Source organism: Poecile atricapillus, chromosome 4 (assembly GCF_030490865.1).
Source record: "Poecile atricapillus isolate bPoeAtr1 chromosome 4, bPoeAtr1.hap1, whole genome shotgun sequence".
NCBI lineage: Eukaryota > Metazoa > Chordata > Aves > Passeriformes > Paridae > Poecile > Poecile atricapillus.
Window position 1 is genome coordinate 38,925,011 of NC_081252.1, and position 26,188 is coordinate 38,951,198.

Genomic DNA, 26,188 nt, shown 5'->3' on the forward strand with positions numbered 1-26,188 from the left:
ACTTTAAATATACAAAACATCTACAAGGTTCAAAAATGCCAGATAAGAAAGGGCCAAGATAAACAGACCAATTAATGCCCCAATTAAGGGTAAAGCTGTGGTTAGAAGTCCCAAAGAACAGTGTAAGAGATATCACAGCCAAAAGCTCCAGTTGTGAGAAGTCTGTCTCAGTTCATAGCTTCTTCAATTTCAAAGAATCAAACATGAAAACACAAGCCAAGAATAAATGCTGTTGTCTGAAGAACTGCTGAACCAAAATAAAATTTTGAAATAAATTATCCCAAGTTTTCTGAATGAAAATTAAAATTTACTTAAATGATACAAGCAGTAGAGAGCATATGGTCACTTTACAAGGGAACTCTTACTCCTGAAACTTATTTGTGTCAATTTTGGCTGAAACTTTGTAAATCATTTACTTCATACAATATTAGGTACCAAACAGCATCTACAAAACATTATGGACAAAATAAAATTAACACAATTGGAATTTTTGAACCACGAGAGCAACATAAAAAATTAAAATGCAATCCTATACATACACACAGATAAAAGAGTCACCGACTCCCTTGGGCTAGGAATTAATCCCAGCTGTCTTAGAGAAACTTGGTAGACAACAAAACAGCTCAAAATATCTCCTGTTGACAATAAAAATGCCATCATATCTCTTACAGGAGATATGACACTAGCTTCTCCTTGCTTTTAGATTCAGGACAGATAAATGTAACAAAGATGAATAAATTCAGAATCACTATAAAGGAATACATTCTTCTCCACTGATGGGTAATCATGCTCATCCTCACAGACTTCTTTTTTCTCCCTTAATCTGAGTTTAGCATTATATAAAAGAAGTGTACTTCTTGCTTTCAAAGAACAGTTACTTTCAGTAATGTTATAAACACCAAGACAACTGATAGGAAGGACATCAAATAAACTACCTTCATGCTAAAGAGAAACTCATCCTGTTCCCATCCAATTTCCTTGTCAGTTGCTTAGTATTCAGAAATTAAGAAAGAAAGCTAAAGGGAGAAACTTAGAAAAATACAGGAATTTCTACTTACATAAGCAAAAAATTACAAGAGTAAAAGGACTCAAGCCAACCACTTCTAATGTATTAAACATACAATCACAATTGCTCCACAGCTTAAAATTAATGCTCAGAATGTCAGGAAGGATATTTCCAGAAGGAAAACATCTAGAGAAACAAGAACATCACTTTCTCTCTTGACTGGTCAGAACTATTTTGCACATTTCTAAAATGAAAACAAGAGTTGATGAAGCAAGAGGAAAAGTAAAGTAAAACGTAAGTAAAAGTAAGTAAAAGATACACCTCATAGTCTGTGACTTTACAAACTGCGTATCATCTAATATCAGCTACCGTAAAAGAATACAGGAATAACCCGACTCTAACCTGAGCTGCCAGCTTGCGTTTTAGTCATGCTGAAAAGAAGTCAAGGAGAAATAGAACATTATGTACAGAAGGCTATTGACTTTTAAAGAGGGTGGCAGAGAATAATTCAGGTTCTCAATGGGAATTATGTGCCTAATTGGAAACATAAGCAGGAACATGGTTATCACAAAGAGAAAGTAGCACCCCAAGATACAGGACAATCATATGGCAGGAGTTTCTCTCCATGCTGCATTTAGCACTGCAATTTAATTCCTGTGAATACCCACGGTGAGATCACCTTTGAACAAGCTTAAGCAGCTAAAGCACCTGAGGTGGTTCAATGACTGCACCAGCACCAAACTAATGTATTTTTCCATGCTGGCATCAAATAAAGAACTACTGATTCTTAATAACAAACAGAAGTGTTTGTTATTGGGAGCCAAAAAAAAAAAAAAAAGAAAAAAAGCACTTTTTGATAGAACTTCTGAAATTATGCATTGAATGCTGTCTGCTCAATCCTCTCCAAAACTTGTGTATCTCATAAATTAAATCAATTACTCAATGTTTGCAGCATATATGTTAGCTAGACTTGCACTCTGCCTAACAGCACCTAAGGTGATTCTGTTTGCTCAGTTCTGACAGGTATTTTCTGAAGGATAGGATGAAAGAAGTATAAAAGAATACATGGATTAGTATATAAGCAGCTAATTGTTTATAGTATAAGATGTACATCTCATAAGCAAAAAATGACCTGAGGGCCCTTCCTGGTGGATATCAACTCAAACAAGAGCCCAAAATGCACACATGCTGCCCAGAGAGGTTGTGAAGTCTCCATCCTTGGAGATAGTCAAAAGCTATTTGGACACAGTCCTGGGCAACTGGCTCTAGGTGGCCTTGCTTGAGCAGGGAAGGTTAGACTAGGCAACCTCAAGAGGCCCTTCTAAACTCATCTGCTCTGTGACATTAAAATACGAATCTAAATATAATGAGATTATTAACTGTTTCCAGATTAGCATTCATTCAACAGTAGGATTATACAGATAATCCACAGATTGAAGGAGTCAACAATTTATCTACAATAAGACAAAGCATTGCTACAGCTCAATCTGCCTTACTCAGTAATGCTGGGCAAAAGCACGTGGTCAACATAACTGTCAATAAAAAAGTCACCTGTCTGAAGAGCAAAGAACATGACATACATTTACTTGGATGAAAGCAATTACTACATCACAAAAGATAAAAAATGTTGGCATTAGGGTTGATATTTAGCTAAACATAAACTTTATGCTACATGCAGCTAAATTTTCAAGATATAAGAATCAGGTTAAAAAGGTAAAAGGGTTATACTACCCATATTTTCTTCACTGAAAAGGACTGTGCAGTATTGCACCCACTTCTGGCATGTGTCACTATGTATGTACTATGCCAAGAGGAAGTACTGGAGATAACTCAGAAAACAACAGCATCATAATTTAAAGGACTGAAAACTGTAACTTTAGAGTTCCAAAGAAAGCTATCAAAATGCAACTGAGCCACACCTAAGCATTTTTATAAACAGCAGAAAGTGGATACCAGATGACAGACAATTCTGCCCTAAATTTTGCAGACAAATATGTAAAAGTGAGGCAAATTCCAAAAGCTGAAAACAAAACTAGACCCATTAAGCAGCAAGGCTATTCATCATATTTTACTTGGTTTAAAGACTGCAAGGGTAGATAGCTAAACAAGGTCGAGTCTCAGGGGTTTTTGTTTGGGTTGTTTTGTTGGTTTTTTGATGTAAGTGAAGATCAATTATTCGACTGTGCCTCACCCCGTAACAATTAAGGTCACAATTTTGGACTGAAAGAACTTAATTTCAAGAACTCCTATGATTTAAATAAAGTCCCATTAATATCCATTAGAAATCTCTGAAAACTGGTATCTGCAATCTTTATTGCAGTAAGGCTCTGATGAGAACAGTATGATATATGACATTCCACGGTTTTTCTAACATAAGAATAAGAAACAAAAGAATTCCAGATTTTGGAAAGAAATCCTGCACTTTCTGAAGAAAATGTCATTTTATTTGTTCAAAGGAAACAGCATTGCAATGCTTCCTTTAAAAGACAGCCATTTGCTACGTGTTTTCCTACTGATCTCCAAGAACCTAACTTCAACATGCTAGACGTGTTCTTCATCTGCCACAGGTGTACACACAACTAAAATCACCTTATTTAATGAGGAGACAGCAGACCTTTGAAGCTTATTTCAGATAATCTTGAAAATCTTAAGTATGACAGAAACACCTGGCAGCTGTGGTCCCAAGTTGATGTTTTTTTAAGAACCTGATTGCTTCCCCAAACTTTCCCCCCAGCATAATCTCTTTTCTACTCATGCTTAAAAGAAAGAATGTTCTGGAAGGAAGTGTGCTTCTTGTTTTTACTACAGAGAAATTACTGTAATTTTTCCAGAGGAAAAGCTGGAGAAATGGATATGCACAACAAGATGTAAACATTGTAGCAATAGGGCTTTTGCTATAGTTAAAATCCTACCATTGTCTATCATATAGGCACAATTCCCATAAAACCATAATTTCAAATCAGCATATGGGAACTTGAGAAAAAAAAATTACTGTACAAGACCAAAGAAAAATAGTAAGGCTGAGTTTTCTTAAGCAGTACTTACACCAAGAGCAGCTTGGTAGGTAACTTCCGAGGGGAAGGTGAAGGAAGGCCCTGTTGTGACTGGGCTGCTGGGGGGTGGAGTCACAATCAGCCCTGTAGTGCCAATATGAACCTGGGAGAGAGAAAAAGCCCAGCAGGGTCAGTTCTGTGTAGTTTAGTAAGAGCTGGTTTTGACAGAGCTGTAAGCTTCATGGCCAAAATCACCAGTATTCTACTCCTTGTAACCTTCAACTAGACCTAATTTTTAGGTAGATACACAAACATTGGATCACACAGCCCGCTTTTTTTTTCCCACATTGACATTTCCCAGGCTTTGGAGATACATTGAACCAGCTACATGAAACATACTTTTCACCAGTGTCAGTTTTCCTTCCCCCCCCCCCCATAAAAGGCTATCAGATCCCAAAGATGTGCAAATAAAGCATTTTTATGAGCTCAGGTAAAACATCACCAACTCTTGGGCTCCATTGCTCTCTCCTTACCCAAAGTGTAATCACTATATGAAACAGCCAATTTTTCACAAAGTACTGAACAAATCAATAAAGTCAGATAAATATTTCTATTTACCACAACCAGAATAATATGCTACATTTCTGTAATTTGTGTAATCTTCAAGTTGAGTGCTTTACTTTTATAACATGCACTTTATTAATATTAATCATTATATTCAACTTAGAAGAAATCAAGAAATTCAATCATTCCAGTCTCTAGTTTCCACAGTTAATGAAAACCTTTGTGGCACTTAAGAATACAAAAACTGAAGGAAAAAAAAAAAAAAAAGCCTACAAGACCAAAACTATTTGCTATCATTATATAAGAAATGTTAGAACATACTTTCATTAAATGTGCTCAAGTTGGAAGATAAGTTTTTTGAAAGAGCATATTTAATATTAATTAGATATAATTAACAACTTGAAATAAGTAATCTGACAAGATCAGAAGCATTTATAGTTATGGCTGATTTCATGTGAGTTACCTGAGAGGGGGCACTACAGGACAGTCCCGTCAGCTCACTTATGCGGGCTGCTGCCGTTGGGTTGCTGGAGCTGATGAGGACAGGAGGACTGATTTCCATGGAGTGGCGATTCTGAGAAGACTGTGAAGCCTTGTTGGACATGGTGAGGGAGGTAAAAGAGTGTCGTTTTTTGGTGTTTTTCTTAGCATCGGTGTGCTTTTGGGTTGAATTGTTGTGGGCTGCCCCAGAGGTACCTTCTCCAGAGTCAACAGCAGAACCTGAGGGCTTGTCCAATTCTATCAACTGTTTGGCTGCTGTGTTAAACTACAAAAACCAGTGACATGTTAGTATTTTTTAAAAATACTTCATTTTATTTTATTTTTTATTTTTAAAAGTCACCTGAACGTAAAACATCTCTTTTCCTTTTATTCATATGATAATTTCAAACATGCAACTTAAAACTGTGGCATACCAACCTACTCTACAAATCAGTCAGTAAAGAGTGATAAATCATTCACTACAAACTCAACACACTTAACTGTTGGGCTGGTTTGGACTGCCCATCAGAGGTAAAATTTCAATCAACAAAGGACATAATGCCATAGTCCAGACATGGATTAATTCAGCAACAACTACTGCCTGTGTCATCTACAAGTCAGACTAAAACACAGTGGTCCCCTTTGACCTTATATCAGAAAAATCTGTGTTACAAAACTTCTTGGATGTTTATGTCATTTTCAGCCATTTTTTTGTTTTGTGTATGACATAATCGCACACATTTGCATACGGGCTCCTGAAGATATTCCTCCTAGTGTTCCTTGGTACTTGTGCACATCTTTAACACTACCAGCAGTGAAAACACAGGGTTCCTAAAGGCAGGTCTAAGAACACAGTAGGACAGACTAAATATCCAGCTATATCAGTGTACTACTGCCTGGCAACAGGCACCTATACAGGCATAAGATGGCATGAGGAGAAAAGAAATATATATGGGCAATTTTGTGGAAGTATCTTCTCAGCTTCTGAACTTTCTAATGTAGAGGCAGCATCTTTGTGCCATTTTTTCTCTTTTTTTAAGCTTAGCTAAAGAATTTTTGTTCACAATGAGATTTTCTATCTGCTAATTTGTGACAACAATTCTACATTAAATGCAAACAAATCCTTCCTTTCCAATGAAGAAATACGGAATCCCATACATTTTCTTCTTACAATGAAATGTCAGCTTTATGATGGGAAGGAGGAGAGAAAACCAACAAACAAACCCTCTACATTTTTCAAAAACCCTTTAGCACTATTAGAAATAATAATGTCAGAGCTCTCATGTAATCATGAGTTGAAATAACACCAGCACCAGTTTTCTGAACCATGTACCACTAAATATGAATACTGTTACTTGAAAAGTGTAGCTGATTAGGAAGAAAGATCTTTTCTGAAGGACATCAGGATGAAAGAATGAAATTAGTCACTGTGGAACTACTATTTCTATTCTTCAGCATATTATTTCTTCTATTTATTTTACTATTTTCCTGCAAGTCTTGAGATACCTACTATACTCATGTAAAGTTTTAAAGTAGTATTTTTCCACATCAAAACTTTACTAGACAAACAGAAAATCATTAATCATGATAACATCAGCACAGATTTAAATGCAGCTCTCACAAAAGACCGGCTTAAATTCTGAACATAAGTATCTGTAGTTATGGATATATAAGGTGGTGCACAAGACCAAAGTTTTTTTTTTAATATACAAGAGGTTAGCAAGTGATATTTGAAAGATGTCCTCTGGAAGGAAATTTCATGCATATGGAGAAAAAAAGATGAAGTGCAAAACCAGAACTACTGGAACAATGAGGAGTTGATACAAAAACCTTCTACAGTAGAGGAAGAACTACATGGAACATACTGCAGTAGAGGAGGGGCATAATGGGGGATTTGAAACAGGATATGAAGTTGAGAATATAGAACTTTTTCCTATTGTTGGTCCTTTAGAAGGCAACTGAAGAGAACTGAAATCACAGAATCATTTGCATTGGAAGGGACCTTCAAGATCATCAAGTTCCAACCCCTCTGCCACAGGCAGGGATGCCTCCCACTCGACCACATTGCTCAGAGTCCCATCCAACCTGGTCTTGAACACTTCCAGGGATGGGGCATCCACAACCTCCTTGGGCACCCTGTTCAAGTGCCTCACCACCCTCACAGTAAAGATTTTCTTCCTGATATCTAATCATAACCTATCTTCTTCCAGTTTGAGTCCATTCCCCACTGTCCTGACACTACATACTCTTGTAGAAAGTCCCTCTCCATCTATCTCGTAAGAAGGAAGGACAGGAGAAGCCAATGTCATAGCAGTAAACAATTCTACAAAAAAGGTGGATGCTAGATTTTCCTTCCAGCTATTACTTGAGATGGATCATATGGGTCAAAATAATGTTGTATTACTTGTGTATAATAGAAGACATAAACACACTGTTTTCTCCAATGAAGCCCATTATTTAGATGACTATTGAATTTTAAATTTAGATCAAACATACTTTAAACAGACCAGTGAAAACATTATTTTGTTACAAAACAGTGATATGAGGCTGAAGGATATGAAAGTAGAAAATAAGACCAAAAAAAGCCTAGTCTGCTGTTCAGTTTGTCAGGGTCTTATTTGTCATCATGACAAACATGCAGGCTTTTCAAAGTCTAATAATTTTATCTGTTTTGCAGATACTATTTTTTTCAACTCAGATTGAAATTCTTCATGTCCTTTCTGATAATCTAGGTATTCCATGGCTGCAACTGTTTCTATTCTTATGTAATCAACATCCTTATTTGCAAAGAACTATGCAGTCAGAGAAGTTATGGGATCACAGAAGAATGAAAAGCAAAACCAAAAGCCACTTCGCTAACAGCATCCCAAAGTACCTGTTATACCTAATTATATTTGTTTACCTCCAGAAGCTATCAATGCCTGCAGAATCTGATTACTCTATACAGTGAACAACATAGTAGGGAAAAGTTAAGGCTTGCCCATGGGATCAGTTCAAGACTGATTCAAATATAAGCAGCATACTGTGGTTTTTTTGCAGAGAAGTAAATAACAGTTGCATGAATCTGGAGATGGAAGAGAACTGATTACTCTCTTTGAGCCTCCTCTTTGAAGTAACCTGAGGACAGCAACAGCTTCAGAATATTTTGCAGTGTACAGTTTACTTCTCTTCCTTGAGAAGAGAAATTAAGAACCTGCATGCATTCTCCAATGAAATGACAAGCTGACATTCAAAGTCACCAAGGGACTGAACTCAAATCATGCTACAAAGTGTTTCAATCTAGCATTCCTTTCTGCAACAAATACCTATGTATCTAGGCCTGAAGTTCCTACATCTGTTGTTTTACTTAACAGACATTTTCATTGACATTTCTTCACTTTAATCTTTACATTCACTTTTTTTTTTTTTTTTCCCATTCAAGAAATTTTTTCCTGTAACAGGAAGCCTGAAATCCAATTCCCTTTCCCACCAAAGTCCAGGAAACGGAAGAATTTTCCAAACATGGCAGGACAGAGGCAGCTGGCTGAGCCACATCTTGGTGCCGCAGCACAGCTGTGGTCAGCACACAGCTTTAGTCCATCTGCAGGAATTACCATGACTCCAAGGTCTCTTAGAGTTGTGCTCTGCTACGCTTATTTTACAAACTAATTCAGGTGTTCTTTACTCACACAAAAGTAAACACAAAAGCTGGCATTATTTTCTATTGACAATTTGACTGAAGAGTGATTCCTTTTCCCTGATTTTTAGTCTATTCTGGGCATTTTTTTTTGTTTATGAAGTGTTAAACTAGGTCAAAAGATCCAATTTGACGTCTAAGAAATTTACATTGTACCCAGAACTGTAATCTATGCAGAAAAATTATCATATCTGTTTAGTTATGAATAATCTTTCTTTTTGGAACAGAGATAACTGTAAGTGTTATCAGATTTAATAGAATCACTCTTAAAATTTCTCTTAAAATGTGTTCAGTCTTACTTTTATTATTACCACAAATTTAATAAGTGAAAGATAGAAAATAAAAGATCGGAGTAGTGAACATTGAATCATAAAAGGGCAAAATTTGTCCTCAAATACAATCAGAGATTTTCATGGACTTCAACATTATCTAAAATTTTATCCTCAGTGTACAAGAAATATCACAATCATTACACCTATACTACAGAATAAACATCACATACTATGCCCATTTTATAGTTAATGAATTCAGAAAATCTCTGGTAAATAGAGCTACTGATACACAATTTTTAACAAAATTTTGTGGACTAACATACACAAGGTAAAAGATATGTCTGCCATTATAACATAATAGAATTCCCTAAAAATAGGCAATGATTACAGAACTGGGGGAGACTATGAAAACTACCATATAAAAATCTTCCAAAAATATTAATTACTTCTCATCTTCATTCTTTCATAAAATAGGTAAGAATGGTTTTCTATACTTGTTTCTATCAGTTGTCTGTATATTTTTCAGAACAATAGTTATATACTCTCAGAAACCAGGCATTTCAAAATTCAAAATGCACATCTCACTGCCCTCCACCACAGCGTACATTTAGTTTAGTATCTACTGAAAAAGCCCACCTATCTGATTTGAAATAACTCTTAAGGCATAATTTATCATTCTAGACCTTCCATTCCACTTTAGTGGAGATTTGAGAATGTGTACTGGCTTATGTGTTGATGCCTGTTCTAAAAGGGTTAACTGAAAATACATTTTCTTAGTTGATATAATGAGTCTAAAAACATTAACAGAAATACATTTTGTGATTTTGATATATTTTTCAAGGCTATTTCTCCTTTTTTGCAACTATTGTAGTGATAGGAATGTAGTTGTTAGCTAAATAGCTCAAGTGGCAGCCCTAGGAAAGGGCATTTTCTAACAAGGCTAAGTAATTTAGTTTGGAAAAAACACTACAAAAAGCTTTACTGGCTGGATTGAAGGGGCAGCTAATTGCAAGAAGCTAGGAAAGAATACCCAAGGGCAAGAAAATGTTAAATTGGCTTTCAAAAACTTCTTAAACTGAAGCCTAAAATTGCGCTGAGCAAGTTGAAACTTTTTTTTGGTCTTGTTTTTACAGTAAGGTGAAATTTTCTATCCCCAGGTATACAGATCCTTATATCAAGCTATAAAAATAAATATATATATATTTTCCCTTTTATTAATAATAAATTTAATTTTGGTTGAAAGCAGTAATGTTTTCTGAAGTTCCCATCTCATCATAGGATTCAGAGACTGAATTAATAAAACCTGACTTGATTCTTAGTATGGTTACACATTTCTTGTATGACCTGAAGTACATATTTCTCATTCCAGAGATAATGTGAAAATACTGTTTTCATTCATCATCCTTCCTCATTTTTTAAATAAAATACTGTCAGTGCAGGGAAGCGTATCTTATAAGTATTCACAGCGTACCTATCAGAACAGGACAAACACTATTCCAAACCTTTCTATCTTTCTGTAAGGTAAATTTGAATAATCAGTGTGGCTGTATACATGTTCCTAATCGCTGATGTCTTTCTTTATAAAAGATACAGCAATCAATTCTTAAAATTTACAAGGTTGGGGAAATTTTATCAAATGCTATCTCCTACTGTAAATTATTGTAATACATATGAGAAATGAAGGAAGATACAGGTTTAATATATGGCTCTATTGATGAAAAAGCCAATCCTTTACCTGTTTAACAACAACCGATATCCTAGTTGTGCTAATTTGATTTTGAGATATTAGCAGAGAGATTAGCAGATATTAGGGACAGTGCAAAGCTAACTATTTCTCTGTCTTGTTGACTGCTTTAATTTTCTAGCTAAGTGTGGTTTGGATTAACTGCATGACTCCAGTATTAACAAGAAAACATAGTGACTACCTCAAATTACACTAATTTCAATTCCATTCAATAAAAATAGGTATCAAATAGCTAAGTGAAAATCACTGGTGAGGCCATTAACTTTCCCAAAGAGAATTTTAAGTCTAAGATTATTTATATCTCAGGTTATTTTAGAATCATCACCAGTATGATTACTTTTCCTTTCAGAAAATTAAATACACAGTGGGCACAGCCTTACTGAGGACCCAGCTTTACTCACCTCAACATACGAAATTGGAAATATTCCTATCTTGTCAGCCAGCATTCCCTCTGCCCAGTTTTCATCCACACGGCGAATTACAGTCAGAATATCATCCTGTGTGAACATGCAGTGATTATGTCTCCCAGCTTTAATTTAACTTCTCATTTAATTTTCCTCCATAATACAGGAGCAATCAGAGAAGACAGGACATGGACAAGAACCGCAGAGAAGGCACACTGTAAGAGGAATATGCTGCTTTTGGGGTTGTAGTCAGCTCAAGTTGTTCTTTTTCCTATTTTGTCAGAGTTCAACTAACCGCTCACATCTCAGTGATCTGACTTTGTCCTTAGTGCCAGTCTTCCTGTCATGTTCAGTCCATGTTACTCATCAGCCCCTCTCTCATTCCTTGGCATTAATCAACAGAACCACAACCATTTTCCTTCTCAACTGACTCATTACCTAACCTTCCCTGGATGTTGTTTTTCTAGTTAAGAACTAGGGATATGACTTCTTTCACGTCTGCAATTTGAGTGTTCCTTTAGAAGATGGAATGTTTTTAATTCACAACATAGGTTATTTCTAATAAATTAGGAGCATCACTACTGCATTGACAAAAAAAAAGCATTCTCAGAAATAAAACATCAGAGAAATTACATGTAATTTAGAAAGAGAAGGCAAAACTAATCAATATGGGAGAAACACTTGCAGAATTACTTGTCCTTTTCATATGTGTGCAGCTCCAATAAGAAATGCAGGTAAGACTACAAAACAGTTGTATTATTTCTTATCCAAGTGAATGAAATTATTCGAAGAAAATAGTAATTGTATTCTCTTTTTACCTTTGCAAATGGTAAACAGTCTTTATCTGCTTCCTTGTCTTTTACTTCAAAATCATAAAGTGCTTTGCACTGAGGCGGAGGTTGAGGTAAAGGTTTAATAATCTGAACAAAATTGGTAGGAAAAAAGCCATGGATGCCATTGACTTCTCCATGATACCAATTTTCATCCACCTGTCGGCGCAAAATGATGATGTCTCCTTTACTGAATTTAAGATCTCCAGGTTCTTTTCCCTCGTAGTTATACAATGCTTTGGCACATGGTAACTGAGGTACACCCTAAAGAAAAAAAAAATAATAAAGATAATTAGAATTAGATGAGCATTACTAAACAGAATTTATATTGTATTTTTGGAGAGTATGAATGAAACCACTAAGTGTGAAATTGCAAAGTAAAATTATATACAACTTTTATTCCAATGATTCTACTGCTTTTACCCACATAAGTGAGAAGACCTTCAGTACTCTGCAGTCTCAAGATCCTTCTAAGTTTCATTACGATTTTTTTATCATACAAAGTTGCTAGACACAGGAAAGGCAGACAAACATAATACTTCAACCCTCATGCACTAATTCACTAAAACTGAAAATTTAAATTAAAATTTTTAATTTAAAATTAAAAAAAAAAACAAACAAAGCAAGCAAACAGGAAAGCAATCTGACCACTTGAGAGACCACTGGCAGAAAAATGCTGCAAGAAAATACAACATTGGAATATAAAATTTGCTATAAGACCTTTATGGCAGTTTTCCTGCCTGACTTTCTTATTATCTTCCTCACCTTATTTACTCCATGGCCAGAGAATAATAAGGATGAGGACATAACAGAGGTGTTTTCCACCTTGAAAAACAAATCTCGGTTTATTAAAAATGAAAAATTTAATCCTGGAGCAACTCTTTAAATTCAATTATTTATTTAAAACCACAGCTACTATGAATTACTGGAAAAAATCTGTTGAAGGTGTGCATACTTGGTTTTCCTTCACTTGATTCCTCCATAATATCTGAAAACTACAGATCATTGGGGCTGCTCTTGAATGCATATCAGAAGGATTGGAATTTAACACTGTCACCCTTCCTTATATACATTGCAGGTATTATTTTTTAATTGCTCAGCCTGTATCTCCAAATTTTGCAAGAGAGAGCCATAAAACTCTACAACTCTAGTGTTAGGGCTACTGCCTTCAGAACTCTATTTTCTCCAAATTTAAACACCTGGAGGGGTGCTTGCCCTCTTAATGATGCAAACAGCAGTAACTTGCATTACTAATAAAGTCTTTCCAAAGTAAAGGCATCCTTTATAGTCATAGAGAGCACAGTATTTCACATCCTTGATGCAAGCCCATATGGAAAAGGCAAAATTTAATGAAATTCAAGGAATGCAATGTAATTTGCTACATTTAGCCTATGTATGTCTCTCTTCTGAAGTCTTCCACCAGCTCAGATTGTAAATTGGAGTTGCACTTGCAATATCTCAAGAAGTCACACACAATGTAAGGAAATTCTCAGAAGGAATTACCACTTTGAGTCTGTCCGTTGGGCAGAAGACAGAGTTTTGATAATGTACTTCACATTTAACAACATTTTATCTTTCAATATAATCCAACTTGTTTGGACAGTTTTCATTTTTATCCATGCATATTAATGTCTCAAATGTATAAATAATATCTCAAAGATTAACTTCTCTAGTTATTCTTTTTTCTATACCAAACAGTCAAAGGAAAACCATGTGTATATACATAGGTAGAGAGGAGTATGATTTACATATGAATACAGGAAAATCAAAATTCATTCTATTGTCTCCAGGATGAATATGAAAAATATTGTATTAGCAGGATACAAGCAATTCTTCACAATTGGTGATCTCCAGACTGAAGCAAATAATATGTTTCTTCATGATCCCACTTAATTGCATCAGTGCACAATGATGACACTCTGTACAAACCTGGATACAGAAAAAGACACCAACTAGAGAATTTGTGGGCCTCAACTGAGGGGAAAATTAATGGTCAAAATAGAGGAATTAAGAATTTTTAATATATATATATATATATGTATTTTCTAGTTTTATGTTCTCTACAAAGTAAACAGAATGAAGGAAGCAGTCAGTGTGAACAGAGTAAGAACAAGTGCAAAGAGTACTATGGGGGAGAGGAAGCAAAAAGAAACACACCTCTGAACAAGAGAGGAAACACTGCTTGCTTATCCCTTTCCATCACAATAACAAACAAGCAAAAAACAAGCAAACAAACAAGCAAACAAAAGGATTAGGAGCCAAGAATTACTTGACAGAAAGCAGGCCCCAAGCAATTATGGCTACTACAGGATATAGAAATCTCTCTTGCACTGGAGGTAATAGTTTGACTTCCCCCAGGAACTGCACCATTGTCCTGGGAGAAAGCTTTCTATGTCTTCTGTTTTACTTATGTTTTCTGAAGAATAGGTTTTAGATAAGCTTTTGTAGAAAATACAGTTGGAAAAAAAAACTCTTTAAAAAAGACAAACAAAACAAGACAGGAGTACCAGTGCAGATCATGTAAAAGCAATCAAATTCATTAGTCATAATTTAATTGCTAGAACTCCATATTGCATTTATACAGTTTATCACAAAGACTCCCACAAACAAATCTGCATACAAAAGTACAAACATCTGTTTATGTTTTATAGGAAGTTCCTTTCCCAGTGTAAAGGTTGAGTTTCTGCAAAGCTTGTTTCCCACGTTAAATAGAAATGGTTTCAGTACATAATTCCAAATAAAACAAAGTTCAACAAAACACAAAGTTCCCAGTTGGTCTGCCAGGGATTAGAGAAAAGTAGTTAAATGACTGAGAGGAGAAGTGGATGACTTTTCCTTCTGCCCCAGGGGGAGGATGAAGTGCAAAAGAGCGGGTGCAATGGAGAGGGCTGCTTTCAGGGGTACAGGATCAAGAGCCCTCAAGCACCATCTTCACATTCCTCCTCCTCTGAGCAACCTGGAGCTGCGGCTCATGGCCGGCGCCTTCCGGGCCCTTGTGCTTAGGCAGCTTGAGCCCCCCTTCTGCCCCTCTGGCTGCTCACCAGCAGAGATGGCCATGAGGATACACTGAGCCAGAGTTTACATTTCACTCCATGTCTCTCACTTGGCTAAACATGAAAGAAAGGCTTTGGAAGAAAAACTTTGCAGCCTACCCTTAAGTTTACAGCTGCCACTTACCCTGCCAGCTCTTTGAGTAAGCAACAACAACAATAACAACAAAACCAAGATAAAAACCATTTTAGGAAATTAAAATATAAAATCTAGAAACACTCCAAATTACAGGTTCTTACAATTTTTTCCTCAGTCCTTATGAAAAAATATCTGAATTTCTAATGGTAGTGCTGATAGACAAACTGTTTAAATTAATTTTTAGCTAAGGCATGGAGATACATCTATTTCACATGCCAGATTCCTTTAAAGAAAATAATACATGATGACATCAAAAAAAATGGCTTAAAAAGAATATGAAACAATGCATATGCATTCATATATATGAGACTCAGATTCCTCAGTTTTCTTCTCCTAACCCAGATATTTTATCTTAGAAACCTATAGAATGCACAGTTTTGCTCTTTGGATTTAAACTTCTGTTTTCAGTCGCCTTATTTCAAACTTTACTTTTATTTTTTTAATGGGCAATATGCAACTGGATGTTTTTTTCATAAGCTTAAGCCAAGAGAAACTTAAGCCTGTGGAGAAACACGAGATCTGATTTCCTTTAAAAAGGAGTTTCAGTGGCAGAAGCCCAAATGTAAATATGCTTACACTGGCACAAAACAGTGCTCATTCTGTACTTACTGCACTTGAAGAACCAACATAAGCTAAAGTAGCAAAAAATAGTAAACCCTCTCCCAAGGAAATGAATGGAACAGATACTGGATCATCTGCATCTCTGTTTCTTTCGAAGCCTCCCAGACACAGCACTGCCGGTTGTCATCTTTCCGAGCAAGGCATTCCCTGTTCTGTGGCTGCAGGATTGGGAAATGGCCTGGGCTTCCCCATGAGCTAGTTGAATTTACCCAGAAAAATTACACTGGTTTCACCTGTCTGAGCCTCTTAGACACTGAGTGTTTTCAAGAGGCCAGGAAGTAGTACCTTTTATAGAAGTACTGCTTATGTTGGTAGTGAGACAGACAAAAACACTTTTCTGAAACTGGCTACAAGGACGAACAAAGCTCTATCAGCTCCCAGAAAAATTCAGCCTGCTCAGATACCTCAGCAGCAGTTTTTAGGCCCACCTTCCTTTACAGAAAATCTAAAAACTGGAAGTTCATCCATGTCACAAGAGGATCTTTAACATCCATTAACTACAACTTTCTTATAAGGAAAGCCAGAAAATTGATTTTCCTTCACCTACATCTTTTTTTTTTACATGCAGTTCCTAAATCAAACCAAGAGTCACATTAATGAACATAACAACATGAGAAACTATCACAAAAACATCTCAAATTACACAGCAATTGGAAGTACAGTAAGTCTAGTGATACGGAAGTACTTTTTTCAGTCAACTCTTTTTTTTCTCCCAAAGAATCAGTATTGTAAGACATACCTGATTGCCAATGAAAGGTGCTTTTACATAAGGATAACATAATGCAAATGTTTGCAGTCAAAACTTGCTTGCAAGGCAGATTGGGGTCAAGTGAGTTCTTAATGTGTACATTCTCCAATAGGTACAGGTAAACCTGAGATTTCAGTCTCCTAGTCATTCAAACCTTTTGAAGGACAATATTGCTTCTTTTAATCTTCTGGTCTATTCTATTTCATATTATTGCCTTCTTGATTCAAATCTTTCAAATGCATCCTTCCTATTACTTTTTTTTAAGTGTATTTTTGCTTTCTTGCCTTCTTTGGCTTCACTAAGCTGTCCAGACAGTCCTGCATGCAAGAACATCCCCTTTCACATCTGTATTTTTTATGTCTCTTTCATCTCACTGGCTCCAATAAGTAGTTTCAAGTCTTAATTCATAGCCACCTGATCCGTGTAATTCAATTTTCTTTGTTTCAGCTTCCTTTGTTCCTTCTCTGCTTGCATTTAACTTTTCATGTACTTTGAGACATAGAGCATATGAAAATACTTTACCAAAGACCTTTTAAACTGCTTATATTAAAAGATGTGTTTTCTTAAGTAGTATTTCCTTCTAAAGGAAGGAAACACATTCCCTGTATTAAGATACAGGTATATTGCCTGACAAAATGAAATACTCAGTTTTGTAGGACAGATCAACCTAGAGGAGATAACATTTGAAGCTAAACCTCCCTGTTTCTTTCTGAGGTCCAGAACAAAAGTGTTTCCATAAACCAAGAAGTATGTTAAAAGCTGGTTCCCTGCATTTACTTTTCTCATCTAAGGAACAATTCATTCGAGGTCAGATTTGTGCAAAGGAAGTCTGACTTGAGTGTTATTCATCTGTACACAACACTAACTTGTTAGCATAATCATCTTTATGTACTTCTGCCATCAGAGCTATCTCAGAAGCCTGCAGAGGTCACCAATACAAAGGAGTTTTTTTCCTAGATAAAGTGTCTCTGAGGTTCCTGCTATCTGGATGACAAAAAAGTAAGATATTTTTATTTTAGGAGGCTGTATCAAGTTGCCAGTATGCTGTAATAACTATAAAATCAAACATCTTTGGTAACATCTCATATAAATTATTATTGCTCTACTGAATACAGTAAACCAGGTTTTGGGGTTTTTTATATAATAGTTCAGTAGATTAAAGAAGTGAGCAATGTTAATGTTGGTAAGTATATTCATGTCTACTGGTTTGCTATGATACAGTTGTACTAAATCTCATTTTTCTTCACACACATAAAGCAAATAACCACACATTTGACTTAAAACAGTGCAAATCTGTAGTTGTTTTGAAGTGTTATATTCAACTTTAGTTACTCGCTATACAGCTTTTTATTTTATTAGAAGTTTAGCATCAAGAGGAAACTAGCGAGTCAGGTTACCCTGATCAAAGAGATCAGGTATGAAAGCCAACTGTATAACTTAACCCATATAACAATCGTAATTTTAAAGAAAGATTACTTTAGGAAAAATACCAAGGTGCACAATAAAAAATATAATCAAGCTTGTGGAAAAGCTGAATAGCTGCAATCAGTAAAAATTTTATTATCTTGATAAATGAAGAAATAGGATTACATTTTTACTGTTGCTTAATTCAACTAAATTTAAAAATTCTTTACTATACTTTACTAATTTTCAAGGTTTCAGCCATCTAATGCAGGTTGACACACCAATTGCTCCTAGAGCTCTTTGACTCTTTTGAGGACTTTGCCAGCTAACTTTACACTTGGTAACTTGCAGAAGAATTTCACAGCACAGACTCAGAGAAACCTATATTTTGTAGCAGATGGGTAGCTTCTTTATTCATGTAAGCAATTCTTATGTATTCTTTTGAGGTAAATTCTCAATCACCTACTAAAATAGCTATTTTATTAAAGCCATTTTTGCCTCCTCTGTCTTAATAGCTTTCAGAAGAAAACATTTTGGCATTTTTTTCCTGTCTGATGTTCAGAAATAAATACAAGGTTGTTTAATGTAAGTATGAGCAACTCTTTCCCACAAAGTTGTTTTGAAATTAAAAGATGGAATACAGGAGAATGAAAGGAATTTAAAAATGTTGCCTTAAGGCCTAAGTAATCACTCTAATAATACGGAAGGCTAGGAGGGGACATTTACAAAGCTTTCCATAGGCACTTCTCCCAGTTCCTTTCTGTGTCACACCTCTGTAAACACTTTTTTTCAAATTAAAAATGTGTCTTCAGACTGCTGCCTTTTTTACTTTGCCTAGTCAAAATTAAAATTCTCAGCTACCTCCCTTCCCAACGTTTGTTAAGTGAAGAAAGTTCTGAACACTTTCCACTGAACAAAACTCCAAAATTAATAAAATAAGTAAGTAAAAAATAGGAGAAAGTGGAGACAATAATTATATCCTGCACACAGCATGTCCCCAGATACTTTAAATGTACACACTTGACAAGTTCAAGATTGCTTCTTCCATATGCAAACAAAATGAATTATGAGAAAACTGCTCTGCACAGGAAAGACTGAGGAGGTAACCTTCTAGACACAGAAGAGAACACAGGGTTTGTATTCCTGCTGATTTGCATATCAAACAATTCCATTCTGAATCTTTAAAAACCTTTTTATTGTTTACTACAAAACAATTTTGCTTTGAAAAATCCCAGATCCTTGTAAGAATCTAAAACCTTAAATTGTGTGCTACATAGAGCTAGGATGTTTATATAAAATAGCTGTTTCCAAAAGCAATGATTTGTTTGAAAGATCTGCTTATAAGCTGTTGCACCAACACCACTGCTCAAACTGAAAGTGCCACATTTGTTTTCCCTTGGTATGTTATAACACACGGTTCTTTGATGTCTCCATCAAACTTAATTTTTCTTGTCCCAGTGCCACCATACAGCAGTGGGGATCTCCTAATCTCTTTTAGCACATCAAGTTAATGTGCAGCACAGGTTCACTCTGCACTTAGATTCTCAGTGTAATTTCCAATGCATGTTCTTTTCAGGTAGTATCACCCATAGCCTCTAAGACAAGAACACTGCATACTGCAAGAAGGAAAGAGAAAAACATCCACCTCTCTTGGCAAGGATACATCGACAACTCGGAGATTGGATAGTGGGACTTACTAGTCGTACCCTGAAATGCCACTAACTTCTGTACATCCCTGAAGAAGTCTCAGAGCAGGATGTTAGAATATATCTAATATTCCTCAATCATATCCAATTTCCCATTATCAAAACCCCCATGAACATCCGAAGTTCCCACAAAGGTGGGAACACTGAGCACTTTGGAAAGTTTTGCTGTTCCAAATTCCGCAGAAAATTACCTCCCAGTTATTATTTTCATCTTTTTGAAGAACAGTTTGGAAAAAGAAAAATGAATGCAGTTGATTACTAATCCACTAATGCACTTTTATTTTTTTCTAACGGGCTTGAAAAAAGTGTCTTTATAATTGTAAAACTTTTTTTGGCAGGGGGAGAAAAGAAGAATGTGAACTGGAAAAATGTAGAGAGAAAAGAAGCAAACAAATTTAAAAATATCAGGATAAAGTGTATGTGGATCAGGAGCCTAACAAAGACCTAGCAAAAGACTTTGAAATAGTATGTCTTGAGTACTTATCTAAGATACATATATTCATGGAGCTCACAGTACAGAACTATTTGATTGTTCAAAATACCTAATTGCAAGATAGTACTTTTGTGTTTATGAAGAAGCCTCATTTTGCAAAGTTGTCTAGTAAATGCCTTTCAGAACTACTCACTCCCATTCAAAATCTGTTACAGGAAGTGTGACAACTTTCTGGTGCCAAGGGTTTCTTAAATATCACTTGCTTTTTTTGCTTGTTTACTATGTGAACATAAAATCACAAAACAAAAGAAAAACCTTCTGACCACTACCAAAATACAGATCACATCTCAGTGTTAAACTCTTTCCCTAAATTCCTTCTTACATAGCTAATACATAGCCCTCCCTTTCACTCTTCATTTCAGTTTCCACATAAACTGGAAATTACACATCTTTAACATTCTTTTGCTGCTGACTAAATTCATACTTATCCTTCTAATACAGTGATTTTGAATTCAATTTCACTGTCAAAAGCCATAAATGCAATTGCTTACAGATTCAAATAATTAATTCCCAAGCAAGATGTATGCCATTCTGAGCTCCAAGTCCACAAAAAAGAGAAATTATCACATAAACTCAGAATGTTTTTCTTTCCTATTGGCTTAATGGGAGGCAGCTAGAGAAGCCACAGACCCTCATACACCCTCCTACAAATAAAGTATCTATAACTGCAACTGTTACAATTCTAAATCCACCCTACTAACTGAATAGCCCTCTAACCTTCTAACAACTTCTATCAGCTACCAGAAAGGGGGGGGGGCCGAAATTCACCCAAACATCCAGAAAACAACATCTTGCTGCAATCTACAGTCAGTGGGTCAGACATACCATACATGACAGCTGGTGAGATTTCTGCATCATATGTAGTAGTTCAAGGGATACCGTCAAAAGCAATCTCAGAGAAAGAATCCATCTTCCAACGCTTAGAAACATCTCCATCTGGTTTAATACAATTTTTACTTTTTTTTTAATACATTAACACAAAACCTCATTAGAAAGAAATAAAAGGGAATCTACATAAACTCATAGGGCATTGCTAACACCTAGAAAAGATTCCATGATTAATGCTGTCCTACCAGGCTGTGCTACGCTGGCATAGTGGTAGCAAATTGAAATATGTCATCTGCCAGTCTTTTCATGGCTAATCAGAATACATTATCTTCTTTCATTTTTTTGCATTAAACAGAAGTCATAAATATTGGAAAAACAGATGCATTTTACCAACCGCATATCAAATTCTCTCACAAACTGAACTTTACAGCAGCACTTTACAAATCACTTTACAAAACACATTCTGCTTGCTTATTTTACAAGGAAAAGAAACCTTAATCTACTTAGCGTAGAAGATTGGAACATTTGGTTTCTCAACAAATCACTGGGATACAGGAGGCCCTTGTCCATACTTCAGGGAGCTGATATTTTAACAAAAGTTTCAGAAGTTCCAGAGGGTTTACCAACAACATAAAAATTTAAGAGTGATGCTCTGTACTATTCTAAAGGTTTCTACACTTTGAAAATGAACATAAAGAAGCTTCCCTCAATGTGATGTGCAAATGAATACGTTTACTTCTTGCACCAAGAAAAGGGGAGGGAATCCCAGATGAGAAGACAGACTGAAAAAAAAACTGACAAGAAAAAATGAGAAATGAGATTGCTAAAAGCAAAATCTTACTGAACTTGGAAGGTGAGGAGTTAGAACATTATACAGGAGGAGCAAAGCAAGCAAATGACTGAATAAGGGAGTGACTTGGTGAGATTATTCTTGGTGAGATCAGCATGAAGAAATGTTCCTTTAATCTCTCAAATACTTTGCTGCCAAAACTTGGGCAATAGGAAAACACAGAGCTGCAAATTAAGAGGTTGCTGCATATTTTGATGGAAAGCTATCAAGGTTGACAGGCCTGACTTTTTATCTGAGCATGCTTTGCTTTCCACTATGATCAAGTGTGAATTTGTTCCCCACCAAAACAGTACACGCTCTAAAATTACAAAGGCACTGTTAATGGTATTTAAAATGCGAGTAACCACAGGCATCTCTTCTGTCTGAATTTGATTTTACAGTCCTGAGATAGCATCTGACATTCCATTGCCTTCTGAGAGAGTGTTTTTAGGTTTATTTATCATCACTTCCACTATTTTGTAAATGCTCAGGTGCTTGTTCAACCTTCTGAACGAACCCAACATCACCATCACGCATCCTTCTCAGGTATTCCCTGCAAAGTTTTGTTGCCAGAAACTGGAGTGACTTTTCTTAAGCTTGACTTACGCCTGGTATCATGTCCTCTTTCTCTTAAAACGCCTTCACTCTCTTGAAATTCATTTGGAATCAATTTGATTCCTTTAATATCCTGACTTCAAAGAGCTTCTTGCCTATTGCAGAAAAGAAAAGGTGCTAATCTTAGATGCCACTGTAGCATACACAAATATATATCCATTGCATATACAGAGTAAATAACAAACTCTATTTGCTATTTATTCTTACTCATCTTTTAAATTTTTCATGCATCAAAGCGAAATATTTTTATGGTACTCTACTTGAAGCAGCTGGTTGGCATTTTGAAAAGGCAACTAATCCTTGCTGAAATTACACATCTTTTTTTAAGATTGAGTTCCTGTATGCTCTTTATTATAATAAAAGCGCCAGAAGAATGCTGCATTAACATTTATCTCTTATGCAGTGACAAGCTGGAGTTTGCAATTCCTGGTTATTTCATCCAGTTTGTAGAAGTAGACAAACAGCACACGAGCCTTCTGCTCAGTTTAGCACTACTTGAACAGGCTTGAACACATAGTGCCTGCAAGAAAGGATTATGCTTTGCATTTCATACTGCTCAAATGAATCTGTTTTAGCATAGAAGTATTACTACAAAAACCCAAACCAATCTGCATGTCTTGACTTATGAGGTCGGAATTGGTACATACCTGCATCACCACACTATCATCTGCTGTCACTGTACCTGTACAAGCCCTCCCTGAGTTCTGGCTTTTTTATCCTATACCTGCATGCTCAGTGTTTCTCAATTCCTTCAGCATCCTTCATCCTTACTTCCACCATCCCCATGCTTTCTTTCTGCAGGGGAGGTTAGTGAGGAGCTCAGCACTTGGCACAAGCCGTTCTGGAAGCCTATCCCACCACCCCCGCTCTCCCTGTCCCTGGAGATGAATTGGTCTCCCCTGTAAGTAGTGCAGGAAGCCATATTCCATGTGTTTATCTTAATTAACCCCTTATTCCATTAAAAGTTGTCACTGGTTTTACATGGCAGCTAGTAATGAAACAAGATGATGAACTCCAGCACACCCTGGCCAGGTTTTCTCCCAAGTTGCTCAAGCCTGGACTGTACAAGAGTGCCTAATTCTTACAAAAACTATCAGCTCAAAAGAAGCAAAATCTCTCAGTATTCTAAACCACCGTCAGAGGCAGGGAGAGTTGCATAAGCAATACACAAAGTATAACTAGATAACTCAGGGTAGACAGATAAGGATTTTCCATTTTGCTTTTCAATGCAATTGTTTCTCCAAAACGGTTGTTGTGGTTTTTAAGCATGATAGGTGAGGAAGGGTTAGAAATGCTAGGCAATAGGAGGCTTACATTGCAAGGATAACCTGTTCACCTCTCAGTCTTTTACTGCAGAAAAAGTATCAGAACTTGGGCCCAAAGAGGTTGTAGTTAGCCTGACTTTGCTTACACCAGTCCTGCACCTCTACTCCACTTGCACTGTTACCATTTTATTAATAGCTGGTTACAATAAGCAGAACAGATTGCACTGTGACATAGAAACTAGAAACAGTTAAATGAATGATCTTTCAGCAACTGTGTCTGCATTCACTGTGGAAGAGGAAATGTGACACTAACAGGTTGATCATTACTATGCTGTCATAACACAGATTAAATCTCTATGTTTACATATGATTTCATCAGGAAATCTTCTACAATGTTTTTTGGGGTTTTTTATATTTTGCAGACACTGCTTATAAATCACAACCTTTGAGTCTTACATGCACAAAGCAGCCTCTTGAAGGTAGTCCTCTATTTCAAAATACACATCCTATCTACTTCAAGCAGCAATTTATTAGCAATCCTACTCTACTGTAATTTGCATTTTATTAAAAGCCCTTCATCTCTGTGAATGTTATGAAAATTTTGTAGTCACTTTGTAAACAAACATCTTAGACCACAATTCCTGAGTTTCTGTATCTATAAAAAGTTTACACAAGGGTTGGGTTTTTTTACTCTCAAGTATTTGAAAAAGTTAAGGAAAGTAATTTTTTCTCATTTTTCTATGATATAAACACAAAAGAAACAATCCATTTTTTCATCCAGTTGAAGAAAAATGACCATTTTACTTCCACATGAAAGAGGTTTTATATTTTATACTATGAACTGTTTCAGAGCCACTTATAGTTTTCATTTATGTGTTCATGCCATAAATGAAAATGTATGTTTCTATACAATGATTTAAATCAAATAGCTATATGAATAAAAATATTTAGTAAGTAGCATGTTCTAGTACACTTTTCTTTATTTTTTTTTTTTCCATTTTGGAGCAGCCTTAACGTCACATATATAAACTACACTGCTTTTTTGATGAAATTAAAATGGAAGGTGTTCTCCAACAGTGCTCTACTCATCTAAACATTCCCTGGAATCAGAGTAGAAATCACTCAAAGTATTACCTCTGAAGAAATACAGGCTGTGGCCACCAAGTCCTCATCATCCACTGCTTTTCTTCTATGGATCCATTCCCACTACTGATTACAAGTAATATAGATCCAGCCGAAGTTTTCCCAGCCTAAGAAAGTTTTTAGTCCTTTGGTTGTAAAATGTGATACATGCCACGATCTCAATGGTTTTTTTAAAAATAATTAAAGCAGTTCTTACTCTAGCCAGGTTAATCTCATTAAAAGTTTATTCCATGGAAGTTAATTCCATGATATTCTTCCACTGTACAAGGGTTTCCTGTCTTTCAGACTCCTTAGTAAGAAAATAAAAACCATCTACTTACATTAACAGGGATTGCACAGAATAATTATGTTCCATAAATAAATATTCAAAAACAGCTTACAAGAAGTACAACCTTCTAATTTAAATTAAAAGTATTTTAATTAAGCAAGTGTAACCATAATGCATTATTATGGGAAAGCACTGCTCTGGAGCCAAGAGTTAAGAATCAGATAAGGATAATGAAAGGCTGACGGCTTTTAATTCTCTCTCTTAACTATTCATGCTACTCAACTGGTTGAGACATATTTGGAAAGCACAATTCAGTCATCATGCTTCAGAGTTCTCTGACTCAGACTCCACTAAGGCCTGATGGAAGACAATTCCTGGAGCAGGACTCTCAAACAAAATGAAACTCCACCTCTTTTTGTCACCATGGCAGGACAGCTTGCACCTTGAGGCCCACTGCTAATGGAGTTGGTTTTGTTCAGCTCTTGTATGAGACTGTAGCTTATTTATACAAAATCAAACGGATCAACCACTCTTAAAAGAAACACAAATATGTAGGAACAGTGCTACAAATCACAGCAACATGAACACAGCCCTCAGCTTTGTACTCACTCAGCACATTTATGTGAATTACACAGAAACAGGGACCTGAATAAGGCCCTGAATATTTATTCTTGTAGGTACAAAACCTGCATATGGTGAAACAACACTCATATTAGGTCATTGTACATGCTGTCATCACACACTTTCAGTGATCCTGCAAGGTAAATACTCTTCAGCCACTGACTTTAGCTCAAAGTGAAACTAATTATCTTGTAAGCAAAAACCCCCCTCCATGTTTCTCCTAACTAACCTTCCTGTCAAGTTTTCTTGACATTCCAGTTTTTCTCTATTCATTCAACTCTGTTCTCTCTTTTTAGGATGACTGCGGTTTAGGATTTGATGTGATCCTAGACACAGTTTTGGAAAGTATCATAGAGAAATACCAATGTATATCATGACATTCTGTCCAAAATGTGCAGCCTTCAACAGAGCTGACTTGTAAGTCTGTTCCTGCAGTGCCTCAAAGCCAGTATTTAAGGTTGTTTCTGAAGAGCTCATTAAGGCTGTGAT

At 36.0% G+C, this 26,188-nt stretch overlaps 1 protein-coding gene across 1 annotated transcript in view; it reads right to left on the reverse strand.

Annotated features, from left to right (window-relative positions):
• The window catches only part of SH3RF1 (SH3 domain containing ring finger 1), an 83,685-nt gene that overhangs the window by 20,310 nt on the left and 37,187 nt on the right, over nucleotides 1-26,188 (reverse strand). Inside the window, exons 3-6 of the mRNA XM_058838575.1 lie at nucleotides 11,958-12,233; nucleotides 11,137-11,232; nucleotides 5,027-5,329; nucleotides 4,052-4,162 (exon numbers count right to left, since the gene is read on the reverse strand). Coding sequence (XP_058694558.1) covers nucleotides 4,052-4,162; nucleotides 5,027-5,329; nucleotides 11,137-11,232; nucleotides 11,958-12,233 — 786 coding nt within the window. The remainder of the gene's footprint in view (nucleotides 1-4,051; nucleotides 4,163-5,026; nucleotides 5,330-11,136; nucleotides 11,233-11,957; nucleotides 12,234-26,188) is intronic.